The 14,719-nt window shown below is 43.5% G+C and overlaps 1 protein-coding gene across 2 annotated transcripts in view; it reads right to left on the reverse strand.

The window, feature by feature from the left end:
* BCR (BCR activator of RhoGEF and GTPase) overlaps window positions 1-14,719 on the reverse strand; it is a gene marked incomplete at both ends in the record, with an annotated part of 98,949 nt that overhangs the window by 46,497 nt on the left and 37,733 nt on the right. For both annotated transcript variants that reach the window (XM_084271866.1, XM_084271865.1), the window contains one exon: window positions 1,744-1,928. In XM_084271866.1, the coding sequence (XP_084127992.1) occupies window positions 1,744-1,928 (185 nt within the window). The remainder of the gene's footprint in view (window positions 1-1,743; window positions 1,929-14,719) is intronic.

Here is a 14,719-nt window from a genome sequence, read left to right on the forward strand (position 1 = left end):
GGCCTCCGGTCTCAGGCACTATGACAACTGGTTCTTTGAAGAAAACTCCCAGTCATGTTTAGTCTGGGAGAATTTTTCCTTCATCCTAAGAAACATAACCTGCAAATCTCAAGCCAATATTAAAATGTTCTTGGAGCTTTTGAATTTCCTAATGATCATTTCTTCATTCAAAAGCCTCTTACATCTCAGAATAATTCCAACTCGAGAGATATAAAAGGATCTCAGAATTAACAGACTTTGCATAAGCAGCTAACTAGATCCCATATTTTATAGTCAAATAAAATTAAGCAAACATCACAATATATGTACTTGATAATGCCTTAAGAGATCTTGACAATACATTTTGTTGTGGTTTTCCCCCAGCTGGCAGCTAAGAAAGAACAAGAACAGTGTCTCAAGTAGGCTTCTTAATCTAACATTCATTGTAGGAAAGTAAGGAAGCACATGATATGGCACTACCAAATAAAGAGTGATAGAAGGATGCATGGAATGAATGCCAAGCAGCACTGGTTTGTGGAACTTGTCAGACTCTTGAAATTGCTTGACTGAAGATAAATAAAATTGTCTGATAAAGGTGATGGTGTTGATTTACATGTACACTGATATTTACAATATATCCATCTTCTTACATGACATCCTAATTAATAGGACAGAACAATGTAAAGACAACACAAGTTAAACCACTTAAATGACAGATTTTAAAGTGTCATTTACAATATGGGAATTCAAAGTTGTTTGGCCACACTTTCTTAGAAGTACAGTAGAAAGGAAGTGACAGTTGTCTTTGTGCTAATAAGCGTTTTTATGAATGACTTGGGGAAACCAAAAGCTTGCAGATGACAAAGATATTATGGGAACAGCAACTCGGGACTGAAGTGTTCTACAATCTAGGAAGCAAAAGGATAAAGAGAAACAAAGGTTGAAAGTCAAACTGATTAATTCAACCTGAAATGAAGACATTTTTGGGCGTGAAGGCAGCAGTCAATAGTTATTTACCAAGGCAAGCAGCAGCCCCTCCACAGAGACTAATTCACAAACAGAAAAGTTCATTAAGTCCCAAGCTATAGCCATGCTAGTGAATCTGAAGCAAAAATAAAGCAAGCCTGAACATCCACATCAAACTACAGATTAGACTAAGTGGTCCCTGCTGAACTTTTTAATCAATCACAATTGATTATATAGATAGATATTTAGTGAACAATCAAATTTGTTTTAAGGAAGTGGCCATTTCCCATGTCCCACCCAAAGTCACCACACTCTGGAGTTTTAATTCCTCTTACTCCATTTTCACAAGGTGAAAGAAACAGATCTTATATTACAGATACTTTATCAAAGCCTTTAAACTACCTGTAAAGAATTCTAATTTTCCTTGTGAAAGCCAATGACAACCCACATGCGCAGATGAATGAACATCAGAATGCAGGACGTTTTGTTCCAGAGTTTCCTTTCTAAGTTCACTGGTATTTAGAGACCCTCTCAACAGCAATTAATCCCTGATTCTCTCCACTAAAATTCACAAAGAGTGAAAAACTGTGCCTTATAAATCCTATGCACAACACTCATCCCTGAAGTTTAGGCTTCACATCAGCTAGAAGCCTCGATTTAGCTTTAACTATACAAGATCAATCAGACACCGCTACATTATGTCTGGTAATCTGCCCTTCAGTGCTGTAGGCCCTCTCTTTGCTCTCTCTTAAAGCATACAAGGTTTTGTTGACTCCAAAAAGGCAGGAAAAGACTCACTGATTTTGTCGATTCCAGAGACCCTGAGGATAGGGTGTCTCGACTGCCCCGACTCTTGGAGCTGAGATGTGGTGAGGATGATGGCGAATCATCAATGTAGGGCATCATATCATGATGTCGTCTCTGCTCTTCGGCACGGTCTGCGTCATACGCATAGCTGGGTGGTGTGCCACTGAATGAAGCATCTGTAAAACACAGGGGAAAAATCTGTCTGGTCAGAGCCAAGCTGGGCAGGAGACAGGCTGGTCAACCAAGGCACCACGTGCCTCCCAGCTATTATGATTACTTACCAGTGAGCCCAGAATCAGTGATAGTTAAAAATAGATCAAGCGGAGGTGTAAATTTAATTAAACTCATGTTGTCACCAAACATTCACTTTACTTATTTTAAGTCCTAAAAGATAAAGTCATATCTAATATCTAACATCAGTGTTCATTTAGTTCCAGCTCCTTCCCTTAAGTTTTCCTTCAAAAGCATTAGCATTAAAATAAATCCTTCTGCAGGCTCCATAAATGTTTTGCAGTCTGGGGTTAGTAGGCTGGGCAACAGAACCTGTTTTTTACTGTACAATAAGAACAGATGATGCCTGTGCCAGCTCAGCAATCATAGATAATACATAGCTCAGGGGAGAAACATAACTCCTTCCAGATCTCTCTGGAACAAGAGGACTAGGAAGGAAAGGTCTAACGTGTCAAGTGAGCCGGCCTCCTGCCAAAAATAAAATCTTCAGAGGGCATCTTCTATTGGCTGCCCCTCCTCCTCAGTGCTGATGCAAAAACCAAACAAGAAAGGATGGGAGTATGAAAAGTGTCAATGAACTTCTGCAGGAAAGATAAGCAGTAAAATCGGTTCTGGTCTCTAGTAGCTGTGTACAGAGACTGCTTCTGCAAAAATACACATTAAGGACACACACTGAGCACCCCCCTGCACCCTAGGTTAAAAGGTCTTTTACCTCTTCACACAAAGAAATATTCACAGAAGACTGAAATGTGCTTTCTGCAGAGCAGTACTGCATCTTGCTTGGGAGAAGCTGGAAACAACCTTACATCCAAGTGATGCTTTTACCTGCCAGTGCCCAGAAGTTGGAGCAGTAATAGCCATGCACCATGCATGGCCCAGCTCCCCCTCCTCTTTCAGCTGTTCCAAGTCACAAAACAACACTCTTCTCCCCAAATGACAAATAGCCACAGTAGCAGGCCAGCCTTATGGAAGACAAAGCCATTACAAAAGGATTGGGGTTTGTTTTTTTTTGTCTTACAAGTTTAAACCTATGCATTAAATTCACACTCGAACACAAGTGGAATCAATTTTTACTTGTTTTCACAAATATCCAGGTTCTGCGAAAATACTAAGCAGCAGCTGCTGAGCATACTAATAATCCTGTTATACATCACTAAGGCAGGGTGGAGGAGTAACATTTTAAAGCCCACTTTCCTCCCTCACAGAAAACTCAGTTAAAGCATGACTCATTCCAGTAAAGGATGTGAACTTTGTGTGGAACAGAATAAAACTTGATCCATGTAGCTTATTCAGGAGGGAGAGCTGGTCTGGGGAATTTACACAAACAATATACTGAAAATCCAACAATAAACTCACTGTAGAAGCAAGCCTCTGTCTCAACCCGTAACAAATACCACCCAGCTAAATAACAGCTGTACACAAGGCCTTTAGGCTGCTGAAGGACCGTGGCAATATTATTTTAACAAGCTCAATGAGTTTTATGTCACCCACCCGCTCGTGGTATTACCTTGTGCTCAAGCTCTCAGAGCTCTTCAAAAGCCTCACTAGATTGTGCAAGACCTCAGGAACGTAGAAAGAAGAAATAAACAAAAAGAGGGGATATATGTTCTCTGAAAAGGGACTTTTCTGTAGATGTTAGAGGTCTCCAGAGCTCCCCAGCTCCTTAGAGAACACCCACCTAAGTTGATTTGATAGACAGAGGCTTGAAAGGCCGTTGCTGAAATAAGGATGCTCGGTCACAAACAAGAGATTTTTAGACATGTTGATGTTGGATAATGGCTACACCACCTGCAAACCAAACACAGCTCATGCTGGAATTTTCAAAAGCTCTTTGGCTAAAAACATGCAGACGGGAAGGAATACAGGATGGCTCCCATCTTGCACTGCCCAAACAGGCTAGGAAACGCTGAAAAGTAACAACACTCTCCTCACACACAAGATAGAAGAAGGTCTTCTGTTTGGCCACAACATTACAGGACTGTTTTGACTCCAGAAACCAGAGTTATAAATAGGAAAGAGAATGGTGTCTCCTTGCATTTCCACACTGTTTGTGCCACATAAGAATATCAAAATAGAAGAACCCTGAGAGCGTGTAAATTCAGCAAAGCAGTGGAGATACCTGGTTTCCATTCAGCTGTCCCTTGTGCAACTTTCTAACCCAAGAAGCCTGCAAGGTATTCCTGACCATTTAACACTGGCATTATCTGTGGAAAAACATCAGTGCTGGGAACTTATGTAGGCTTCATGCCTTTGATCAAGCAAGAAATCTTTTCCCTTCAGAAGTTTCTTCAAGCTACTCTTCTCCAAACCAGTTTCTCCTGCACACATGCAGTAACAAGACCGTGTTGCTGTGCAGAACTTACGGCAGGATTATTTCTTTCACTCCCAATGCTCACTTTCAAGTTTTACAGTTTGCTCCACTTCTGCTAATGGGGGAGTAAATGCAGACTAAAATACATTAGCAGAAAGGCTTGCAGTGAATCACAGTATTTTCACTTTCCTCGCCTGATCCTGCTAAAAAACAGGCTTCACACTTCTACCTTCCATAACATGTTCTGTCTCCTACTGCACAGGAAAACCTTTTCTCAAAGTAAAGGAAAAGGCAGGTAGAGGACTTGGGCATAAAAGAGGAGATTCATTCCCACTTCACAACAAGATTCAGTCTACCTTTGAATCACCTTGTCTCCCTATGCATAAAAATGAAAATAACACATCTCAACAAGGAATGAAGAGTGTCAATCTATCAGTGTCACAGACTGCCATTGGATCTGTGCATACAAAGCTCCACGGAGAATTTTAACTTTATTTCTGTATCCTCCAGGGATCCTTTACACATTAAAAAGCTTAGAAATAGTTATAATCCCTCTTCTTTCTATTATTGTTGTGTACAGCACTGAAATCCACCCGTGGAGATTCTCATTATCTCCAAGGCAGAAGGACCTTCTTGTTTTATTCTACCATTTTTTCCAACAGAAGCAAAATATTACTGTACCCAGATACACTAGCAAGTCTTCACACTAATAACAGAGGTAGAGTTGTATCTCTGCGATTAAAGAGACCACTGTTGCTAGGGAAACTAGGTTATTCAGATCTCCTAAATCCAGCACAGTGCTGCACAGGCTGTTCAGGCTCTACCTGGGAGCAAAAGGACCAGAGCAAAGAGATCAGAGCCAGGAGCTCACCTGCACAGATGCTCCCCACTGCTCTGGGTGCTGCTATTGTAGATGGCAAGTGGGAGAGCAGCTGGACCCGAACAGCAATGACAGAATCACGAGAAAGACCTTTAAGATCATGAAGTCCAATTGTACACCTAACACTGCCAAGTCTACCACTAAGCCATGTCCTTAAGTGCCATGTCTATGCAACTTTTAAATACCTCCAGGGATGGTGACTCAACCACTTCCCTGGGCAGCCTGTTCCAATGCTTCACAACCCTTTGGGTGAAGAAATTTTTCCTAATAACCAATCTAAAGCTCCCCTGGCACAACTTGAGGTGTAGATCAGAGCATCTGATTTCTTAACCAGTGTCTTAGGTGAGCATTAAGAGGGTTCTTATTCTGCTTTTAGGGCCAGCCAGGAAGTCATCAGTACCCAAGCCATCAAAGCTAGAGAAAGGTAACACACAGGAACAACAGACAGTGGCTGATAAGGGACAGCTAAGGAAAAAGGGGAGGCATACAAGGATGATGGGCTCAAATGTTGTGTTGAGAGAGCACCAGAGAGAGATACTAAGGACACTACTCGGTGTGTCATGCTTCTCTCACCTCACCAGCAGGCCCCCTTTCTCCTCCTCTTCAGGTAACCTGTAAGAAGTCCCACCCATTGAGTAAAGCAGCAGCTGCAACTTAAAGAAATAAGCCCTCTCAGCTTGTGAGTCCATTCCACACACTCCCAGTTATGGTGTCCCTCCTTTCACCTCTTTCTCATCCTTGTCCCTGTTTCATTTGCTTTTGGTTTCCTCAGACTTAATATTCCTTTTCTTTACTTTCCTCTTCCTCCCCTCTTCTAAACTGCTCCTCTCCCTCACTGCCTCAAATTTCACCTGCATGAAAGGAAGAATTTAACAAATTCACAGTCAGTCACAAACTCACTGCCACTGAGAGACAGCACAGCAACTCTGTTCCCTTGTCCTGTTGCCTACACCCTTCCTGCTGGGTGCCACGTTCATTCTCGGGCAATATGAAATCAAGTCATGGATCTAACGTGAAAGCAGGAAGGGAAAAAGAAATTACTTCTAAGTAAAAAGAAAGATTAGCTGCATCTAATCCAGGGCCACACAATGGTTCAAATGCATGTGTCATACTTTCACAGCACCACAACATCCATAGCTACTTGAGAGGCTTAACAGCAACGTGCAGAGAAACTTCCAAGCGAGCTGCGCTCCAGCTAATCCCACTAAAAGAGCAGCGAAGCCACAGCAGCTCAGACCTGCCTAAGTAAATACCTAGACTCCTGAAAGGGGAGGGGGAATTGCACCACAGGCCAAACCTCCACAGCACTGTGGCTTCATTGTAAAGGGTACCAAGGCTAGCACAAGTTTGCAATGTCTATACTCATTCCAAAAACATTCCCGCAGCTGCAGCGCAGAAGAGCTACAGCAGTTTGCTGTGTGTTTCTATGCCAGGGATTGTGTGAGGCCATAGTTTGACAATGCATTGTCTTGGCAGCAACAGCAGTTTAAGGTTTCCCCCACCAAGCCATAAACCACTGCATGGCCCTTTCCCCTCTTATCCCCTTAGTTCTGCAACCCCACAGATGTCTGTGGTCCAGTTAAAGAACTGAGCCAGCTCAAAGAATACCTTCTAAGCTGGATCAGCTCTCTGATCCATTCATAGCACAGAAATCCAAACTGAAGGGATACAAGCACAGTAGTTCCGGGGTGGGTGTACTTAAAAGCTTGTGCTGCAACTGAAGACATCATACCAGCAAAACACTGCTTAAGTTTCCTTTAGGCTGAAGCTTAGTCACTTCCTGGGATTTACACTGGGCTGGTTTCAGGACAAGTTACCAGAACACATTTTTTGTCTTTTTCTGTTTTATAACCTTGAAGTTACTAATTTGCCTTACCAACCTTAGCTCCAGCTTTTACATACTGCTGTTGGCTTGATAAGAAACAATACAGAATCCTGTCATTTTATTTCTTAGTGCTGAGGCTACTTGGAGAAGGATCAGGGATCCGGGCACAGTGCTGAGCTGTGAATGCAGTTGCCTAGGGAATAAAGCAGCACTTTCTAAAAATTAGAAGAGTTAAACTATGGAAAACTAAGCATCTTCTTACTTTCTCAACACCTTCTGAATCATCATCTCCAAACCCAGGAAATAGTGTACCCAATACATTGTATACTTCAGCACAGAACAGAGATCCTCGAACAATTGTGCTGTCTACCTGTATCAGGAGCCTGTCCCAGAATGAAGATCAAGTATCAAAAGGAAAAAAAAATGGATGTGGTTGCCATGTCAAATCCCTATGGCTTTATTATTTTCAGATTGATTAAAAAAAAAAAAAGCTCTGCTATGATGCTGAACAGATTCAAGCCAAACTCACTCCTTCGTGCTCTGTATCTCCTCTCTACATAAAGATAGTACATCTACAAGTACAGATGTTGGACAGAACCTGAAGCCCCCACTGAAACACAAACCCAAATCACTCAGTAACAAGAAAACCCCATTAGTTTGCAAATTCATTCTTTAGTATTAGATGAGCATGAAAACAGAAAGGCAAAATGTAACAAAAGCCAAGCTAGCACCAGGCCTGCCTACGGCCTCAAACTGTGTTTCTCCATTAAGCACACAAGGAGAATCCAGCTATCAAGTGCTGGTTAGACTCCTACAAGGCACCCCATCGTCTGCCATAGAAGAAAAACGTCTACAGAAGATGCTCTTGCTTATCCCTACTGAACAAGCTGCTTGGGAGCATGGGTTGCAGAAGCAGGATTGTGGCGAAATACATCCCACAGTCCACCCACAGAACACACCCAGCAGCACACAAAACCCAGGCAGAGTTGAAGAAGCAGTTTCATACAGTGCAGCAAAGCTGCTGTTTCCTTCTTCAGGCAGACATGAAAAGGGCTCTGAAAGCGTGCTGCGTGGTAACAGCTTGCAGTGAAACGCTCTTTAGGGACTAGGATGAAAGGGGAACAGTACCCCATGAAAGGAGTTTCTAAATACATATCTGGACACTGGAATGGCATGACAGCTTATGTAGCAATGAAAAAAAGGTCTTCTGCAAATCCAAAACTTCAGCAGATTTTCCTGCAATCACCATATCCATTTCAGTTTGCAGCCTCCCCTCTCCCACGGTAACAGGTCCTCTCTCTGCAGCTTGTTAAGCAACTGCAGAAACAAGGATGTGTCACACGTAAATTTTACCCAGTGCTTCATTTTCTTGTAAGGACAAGGGTGTGTTTGTGTGTGTACATGTGAGTGCACCTGTATGCCTGCATGTAGAGAGCGAGAGCTGCATCCTATTTCTGAGATGGAAGGAGAAAGCAGTGTACCTTGCATGCAGAAGCAACAAGATAGCTGGTGGCTCTCTCCACACTCCCTCCCCCAGGGGATCTCTGGCCATAGGCATTAACCAGCCTCCAAGAAACTCTTCTCTGCACAGATGAGCTTTATCCTTGCAGCAGACAGCGCCCTTAAGTCTTTAGAAGATGAATTAACTGCAGTCCACTTTTAATCTTTTAGGTGTGTCAAACGAAGATCATTAGACATCTAAAAAAGAGATCAGAATCCTTTAATCTGGCCATATATTCCATGAGGAATTCATGCAGAAACTAGAGGACAGGTTTGAGCTGTTTGTGGCAGTCTGTTACTGTGACATGCTGTTGCACTTTGCTGTGACTGCCGTTTTCCTGGCGAGAGATTCAACATTCACACAGATCTAATACCCACGCAGAGGGTGGTTCCATGACCAGGCCACGATGTGAAAGCTGGGACTGCTGAGACTATTCTCCACCACAGGGAAGCCTAAAACATCCTCACACAGGACAGAAAGAACTGCTCACTAAGGCTACTGAGATAGTCTGAATCATGAGAGAAAAAATTGGGAAGCTAACCTGATCATCCAAGGAGAGTCCATCTTTTTTCCAGACAAGGCTGCACTGTAGCATGCAAATTCCAAAGATTTCCCTTCTGCCAGCCAGCACAACCTCCCCACTGCTCATCTCTGCTTCAGACAACTGCGGTTTAGCAACCATGGAGTGTGACATGCTAAGGAGCGTAGCCCAAGCTGTCATCCACACATTACATTCAGCCAGGCTTCCACACAGTGCGTGCCTCAGAGGTCAGCAAGGGAAGTGTAGCAGAGGTGTAAATTCCCATCTCTGAGACATTTGACACTTGGATCAGTTTCAATCAAAGTGACATACTGGGAGGGAAGCACAACCCTTGCACACCACAAACTAGACAGAGTTCAATGGGGGTAACAGTTGTGATTAGGAGGAAAACATGTTACATGTTTAGAAGATGTGGCATCTCCACAACCATTTGTGAATTTCAGGATACATTACCAGCGGGCTGTACATAACTAACATCAGGTAAGAAAGGGACCCATAGTTACTGCAGGACATTTCCCTTGGATGGCTGACAATGTCCATGTCCTATGGGTTGCTACACACCCTCCAAGGCACTTAAAAGGTTTAGTCGCCATCACTTGAAGCCCTGGACATCAGTGAGTAAACACACACACACATGAACAAGGTATGTTCCCTGCATGACTGGCAGCAAACACGCTGCCAACAGGTAAAGCCAGAAATCCTGGGCAGGATGGAATTCCATCTGTACCATCCATTCGAGGAAGAGTGTGAGAACGCTTAACTCACAGAGCAGGCCAGGGCTGAGAACAGTGGAACTCCTGTTGCTTTTTTTCTCATTTTACTGTTCCTCCTAAACATTTACCACCAACTCATAGGGCACAATGTAACACCCAATAACATGGATGAATACCTCTCAGAGTCCTGCCTGGGGGAGAGCAGAAAGTGAGTCTGTTTCCATCCAGGGTCTATGTCTTTAGATTCCTCTCCTGTACTGTGTTTTCCCAGGCAAGCTGGAAAGGTTTCCATGTTCAGTTCACATTGGCAGTCAGGCCACTGGATGTTCTTGGCAAAGTAAAACCCAGAGCAAACTGGAACGCCTTCCAGTTTTCTTTTCCATTCCTTCCCCGGGATCAGGGACCACGTTTAGCTGTTCTTACTCCAAGTCTAACAGACAAAAAGTAAATTTTAGATCTGGTTGTTCAGAATTAAAGACTTTTTTCAGTATAAAAATACATGGACAGGCAGATACATTCAGAAGGACCCGTGGCTCTGCACCACAGGCATCAGGAGCCGTAGTGAGCACTGGTAAGATCAGAGGTGCAAGCAGAGTCAAGTGGAGAAAAGGTTTCCATGAGAAATAAGGTGAAGAACTTAAACCAAACCCAAACAAGTACACAACAATGAACCACGGACAGCTGTAAGGAGATGGAACTACAAGTCAGACAATTTCCCAACAAAAGCAGGGGCTGCGTTACAAAGGCTGAAGTTTTAGGATACAGTCTCCACTGTCTGTGGGTTCCTGTCCACATCTGCCCCACTGTCCTGTAACAAACACATTTGCAGGGAGCACAGCAAACCACAGTAGGAGCTGGCTAAGCTAAAAATAACTGGCAAGAGAGTTATTTTGCAACCCAGAGCAGTTCCCTATTCCATTCGACTGATCATCTCCACACAATGCATGGGCACAACAGCACAGAGGTGGGATGGAGCAAATGTGACTGTTCAGGTCAGCACCACTGCTGTGCTCAAACTGCAGCCTTGGTTTCAGTTCTAAAAAAGAAATCTAGCAACAAAGCCTAAAAGGAAACGGCGTGTACTAACTGCATTGGGGGGGCACTTCCCTCATACCTAGTGTGGCTCTATCATTTGTCAGGTGAATGGAAGAAAATTCCTACCACCATCCACAAGCTATTTACTATTTTGTTCTTCACAGTTGTCTCAGAGTTCTGCAGCCACTTCAAACAATGTTTGGCAACAGGAATCTCCAGAGAAGTAGAAGAGATTAGAAAATTAATAGAAACAAAATGGACCAATTGCTACAGCGTGAGGACCTGTTAACAAAAAACCCCCACAATGTATATATTCCATTTCCTGTATTTAACTAGAGCAGGCCAAAAGTCCTGTCATGCAGAGAGGAAAATGCCTGTTAAAACAAGAGTTTAACTGACGTGACAGGCTGGTGAGAAGGGAAGGGAGGACCAGCCCTAGGCAGCAGGGGTTATTAAAGTCTATTTGAAAAAACAGTAAATGTGCTTGATAAGAACATTGTTCTGTTTCTAGATCTTCAACCTTTTTCAGGATTAGTTGCTTTGGCTTCTTTTTTAAGGTTTTTTTCATATTATTTTGTTTTCTCACTCATGCAGCTAGGACATTAAGAAGCCAGTAAAGCTAACCACCATTTTCCTGTTTACACTGTAAATCCAGCCATTGACATCTTACTTGTCACACTGTAAAAAATAAGCTATCGATTTACCATCTTGGCCTAGAACAAGCAACCCAAGCTAAATGTCTTGCTAGGCAGATGGCTCTGCCTACACCACTAGCAACCTTTTCTGCACACAGCTGCTGCCCAAGCTCAGCGTCTTCCTGTCATCTGGCTACAGAACAAAACCCAACAGCTTTGTGCCATTCAGAACCACAGCAAGGTAGTTATAGGAACTTTTTCAATTAAAGATGCCGAAGGTAGGGCACTGATCCCTAACAGCATTCATAAACACCATCTACTCCCCATCTTTTTTTCCCTGAAACTACTTGATGAGGGTAACTGGGGTCACACATCAAGGTTTGTTCTGGGCCAGCAGTAGGTTCTCACCTGACATACCACACCACCTTGCTTCCCAAACTGTGTGCCTCTTTTGCAGAATCTGCTTTTAGGAGTGGAAGTCCTCCTCTGATCACTATGACTGTGAAGAATAAATTTAGAAAAATGTGATTCAAGAACAAGTAGCACAGTGGTGCCAGTCAGAGTTCTCAGAGAGGCTGAACAGCAGAGAAGGCAGACGTCTTGGTCTGAGCTCATGGTGCAACCCATCAGACACCAACAATGCTGTGTACACTTCGGCATCATTGTCTGATTCATTGCTGTTCACATTTTCTTAATTCTTATTTTGGTAACACAGATGTGTTACACCACCATTTCATTAAGCCCTGCCATCCCACAGCATGAATGAGCCAACAAGGGATTTTGAAGCCATGCCAAGGGGAAGCACTAAAATACCAATGAATTTCATCCAAAGGAAAACAGGACCACACCAGTCCCAACAAAAGATGCAAAAGCCTATGTAGAAGATAGTATCCCCCAACAGCTTTCTTCTGCACCCAAACTTGTACATACAAAGCAGAGCTCCTGCTCAGACTGTAGCTCTCAAACTATTCGAGGCCCTTGTGCCCAGCAAGTCACAAAGTAGTTTCATACAGTAACTTCGCACCAAGGCCAAGAACCAAGCACTTGTGGCTCCCTGCAGAGCCCAGCTACCTGTGCAGACATCTGTGACTGCCACATACATGCTTTTTCAAGGGTATGCAGAAAACACAGTTCAGGAGAAGAAAGCAATGCAGGTGAAGGCCTTACCTGTGAGAACAGCTCACATTGCTGTAGGGCCTGGAGAAGCCTTTGCACTACTGCTGTACCACAGGTGATGTACCCAAGCAAGCCACAAAACAAATGGATTTTGGGGGGTGTGGTGTGTGTGCCCTCACACTCCTCTTCCCTGCACAAAACCTCTTTCCATAGTAGTGGCAGAAGGTAGTTAGGGAAACACTCTGGACACAAAGTGTCAGAAACACAATATTTACACCAAATGTGTGTACACACACACACACACACACACATATATACACACGCACCTCCCACAGAAGACTGATCAGTTGTCCCAACTATCTGGGAACAAGATTGGCTGTGCCAAAACGCAGGCTGAACCCACCAAATCCACTCCAGAGTCCTACTGAGCAGCCTGCACAGCAGGAGAAGACTTCAAAAGATGAAGCAGCACAGCACAGACACTCTGGGACAGAGCAGACACAGCCAACAACCACGTTTGCTGCTGTTAACGCTTCCATTTCCAAATTCCATTGCTTAATGAAACCAGGTAGAGTCTGAGCAGCTAGTTCAGAGCATAACACAAGCCAGAAGCAGAGGGAGAGAATCAGCTTCCCCCAGAGAAGCTAGCAAGAGAACTTTAATAACAATATAGCAAAAGAAACACTTTCTCCATATGGTTTTAGAGTTACTTTCTCCTTTCATTTCCAGTGACATCCCCCTCCCAAAAGAGCCAGACAACTATTCTCCAAGATGAAGCACTGAAATTCCAGAAGGAGCGATAATCAGAGTGGTTTGACACTGGCACTTAAGGTCTGCTTCTGATTTCAAGCCTGAAAAAAAATAAATCAATTATTTACCAGAATTACAACCTACTTAACAGATAATAGCCTGGGATCTCCTCCCTTCCCCCTTAACAAGCAAGGTTTTGCAGAGAACAAAGCATTAAAAAGGAAAGTAAGTGGAGTGGTTGGAAAGGGTCTGCCCTGCATGAGCTATCAGCCACCCAGAGTACCACCACCCCTGAGAAGCCTCTGGCAGGCAGGTGGGGAGCAGAAGCAGCTGGTTGTGTGAGGGACCACTGAGAGCTGCTCATCTCTGCTCACTGCAGCCAGCACTCAAACAAGGAGCTCAAAGGCATCCTGTGCTCAGCAGGCCTGCATGCACTGGCACCTGAACAGTGGCTGTGGAAACCCTGGCTGATAGGTGCTACGCATGAACTGACACACAAATCCACATTTCTACAGGAAAAACAATCCACAAATCCAAAAACCACTAAGAGAAGCCCTAAGGAGGGCCACCTATCCCTATGAAGATTAAAAAATTGCAAGTTTTGCAGACAAAAGCCAAAACCTTCAAGCCACAGACAGAAAACTTCAAAAGCCCTTTTTCTGGGGCCAGAGATAACAGAACTTTGTGCCCAAATGCATTACAGGTACACAAAGGGGCTCAGCATTTTGAGCAGACACCTTAAATAGAATACAGACCCAAAAGATTCTTTGGCCTCAAAGACAAACCAGAGAAATACAAATTCACATCAATTTATATTGCACTGGAAGATGCTTTCACCCTACCCTCAAACAACTGATTTAGGAATGGTGTCAAACTAAACTCTTTATGAAATAGTCCAGCAGCACATAGGGAAGCAGGCAAAAGTCTTAGCTGGGATAAATTGCTCACTGGAAGGGGATCAATCGCTTGACAACAGAAGAAATCCCCACAGTTATGCTCCCCCAACAGTGGGAGAGGATCCAGGCCATGCTTTATGGCTTGACTGGACCATTTTGGAAGTGGAAAAAGAGTAGCCAGGCACAGATACTGCTTCTGAACTGAGTAAACTGTACACACGGTGAATCTTTGTGCCAATAACAGCGCACACACCCAGAAGGATGGCTGCCTTCTCCATGCAGCACAGCTGTGGCCTGCTGGCTGCTCTAAAGCTTAGCTGCCTCCTATCTTTATTCCTTTTATAGGAAATGTATTTATTTTAATTTTGTCTTTCATATTGTGTTTGCAGGCAGTCAAATATTTTGAGTGAAAACTCGAGAGAAAAACCTCACTCTCTTTAATGGAATAAATGTGCAACCAGAAGCAAGTAAAACACAACCAGGGGAAAATAAAGGAACACTTGTATATCAGCACTATATTTAGATACTGCTTT

The sequence above is a fragment of the Gallinula chloropus genome (assembly GCF_964237585.1).
Source record: "Gallinula chloropus genome assembly, chromosome: 17".
Lineage (NCBI taxonomy): Eukaryota > Metazoa > Chordata > Aves > Gruiformes > Rallidae > Gallinula > Gallinula chloropus.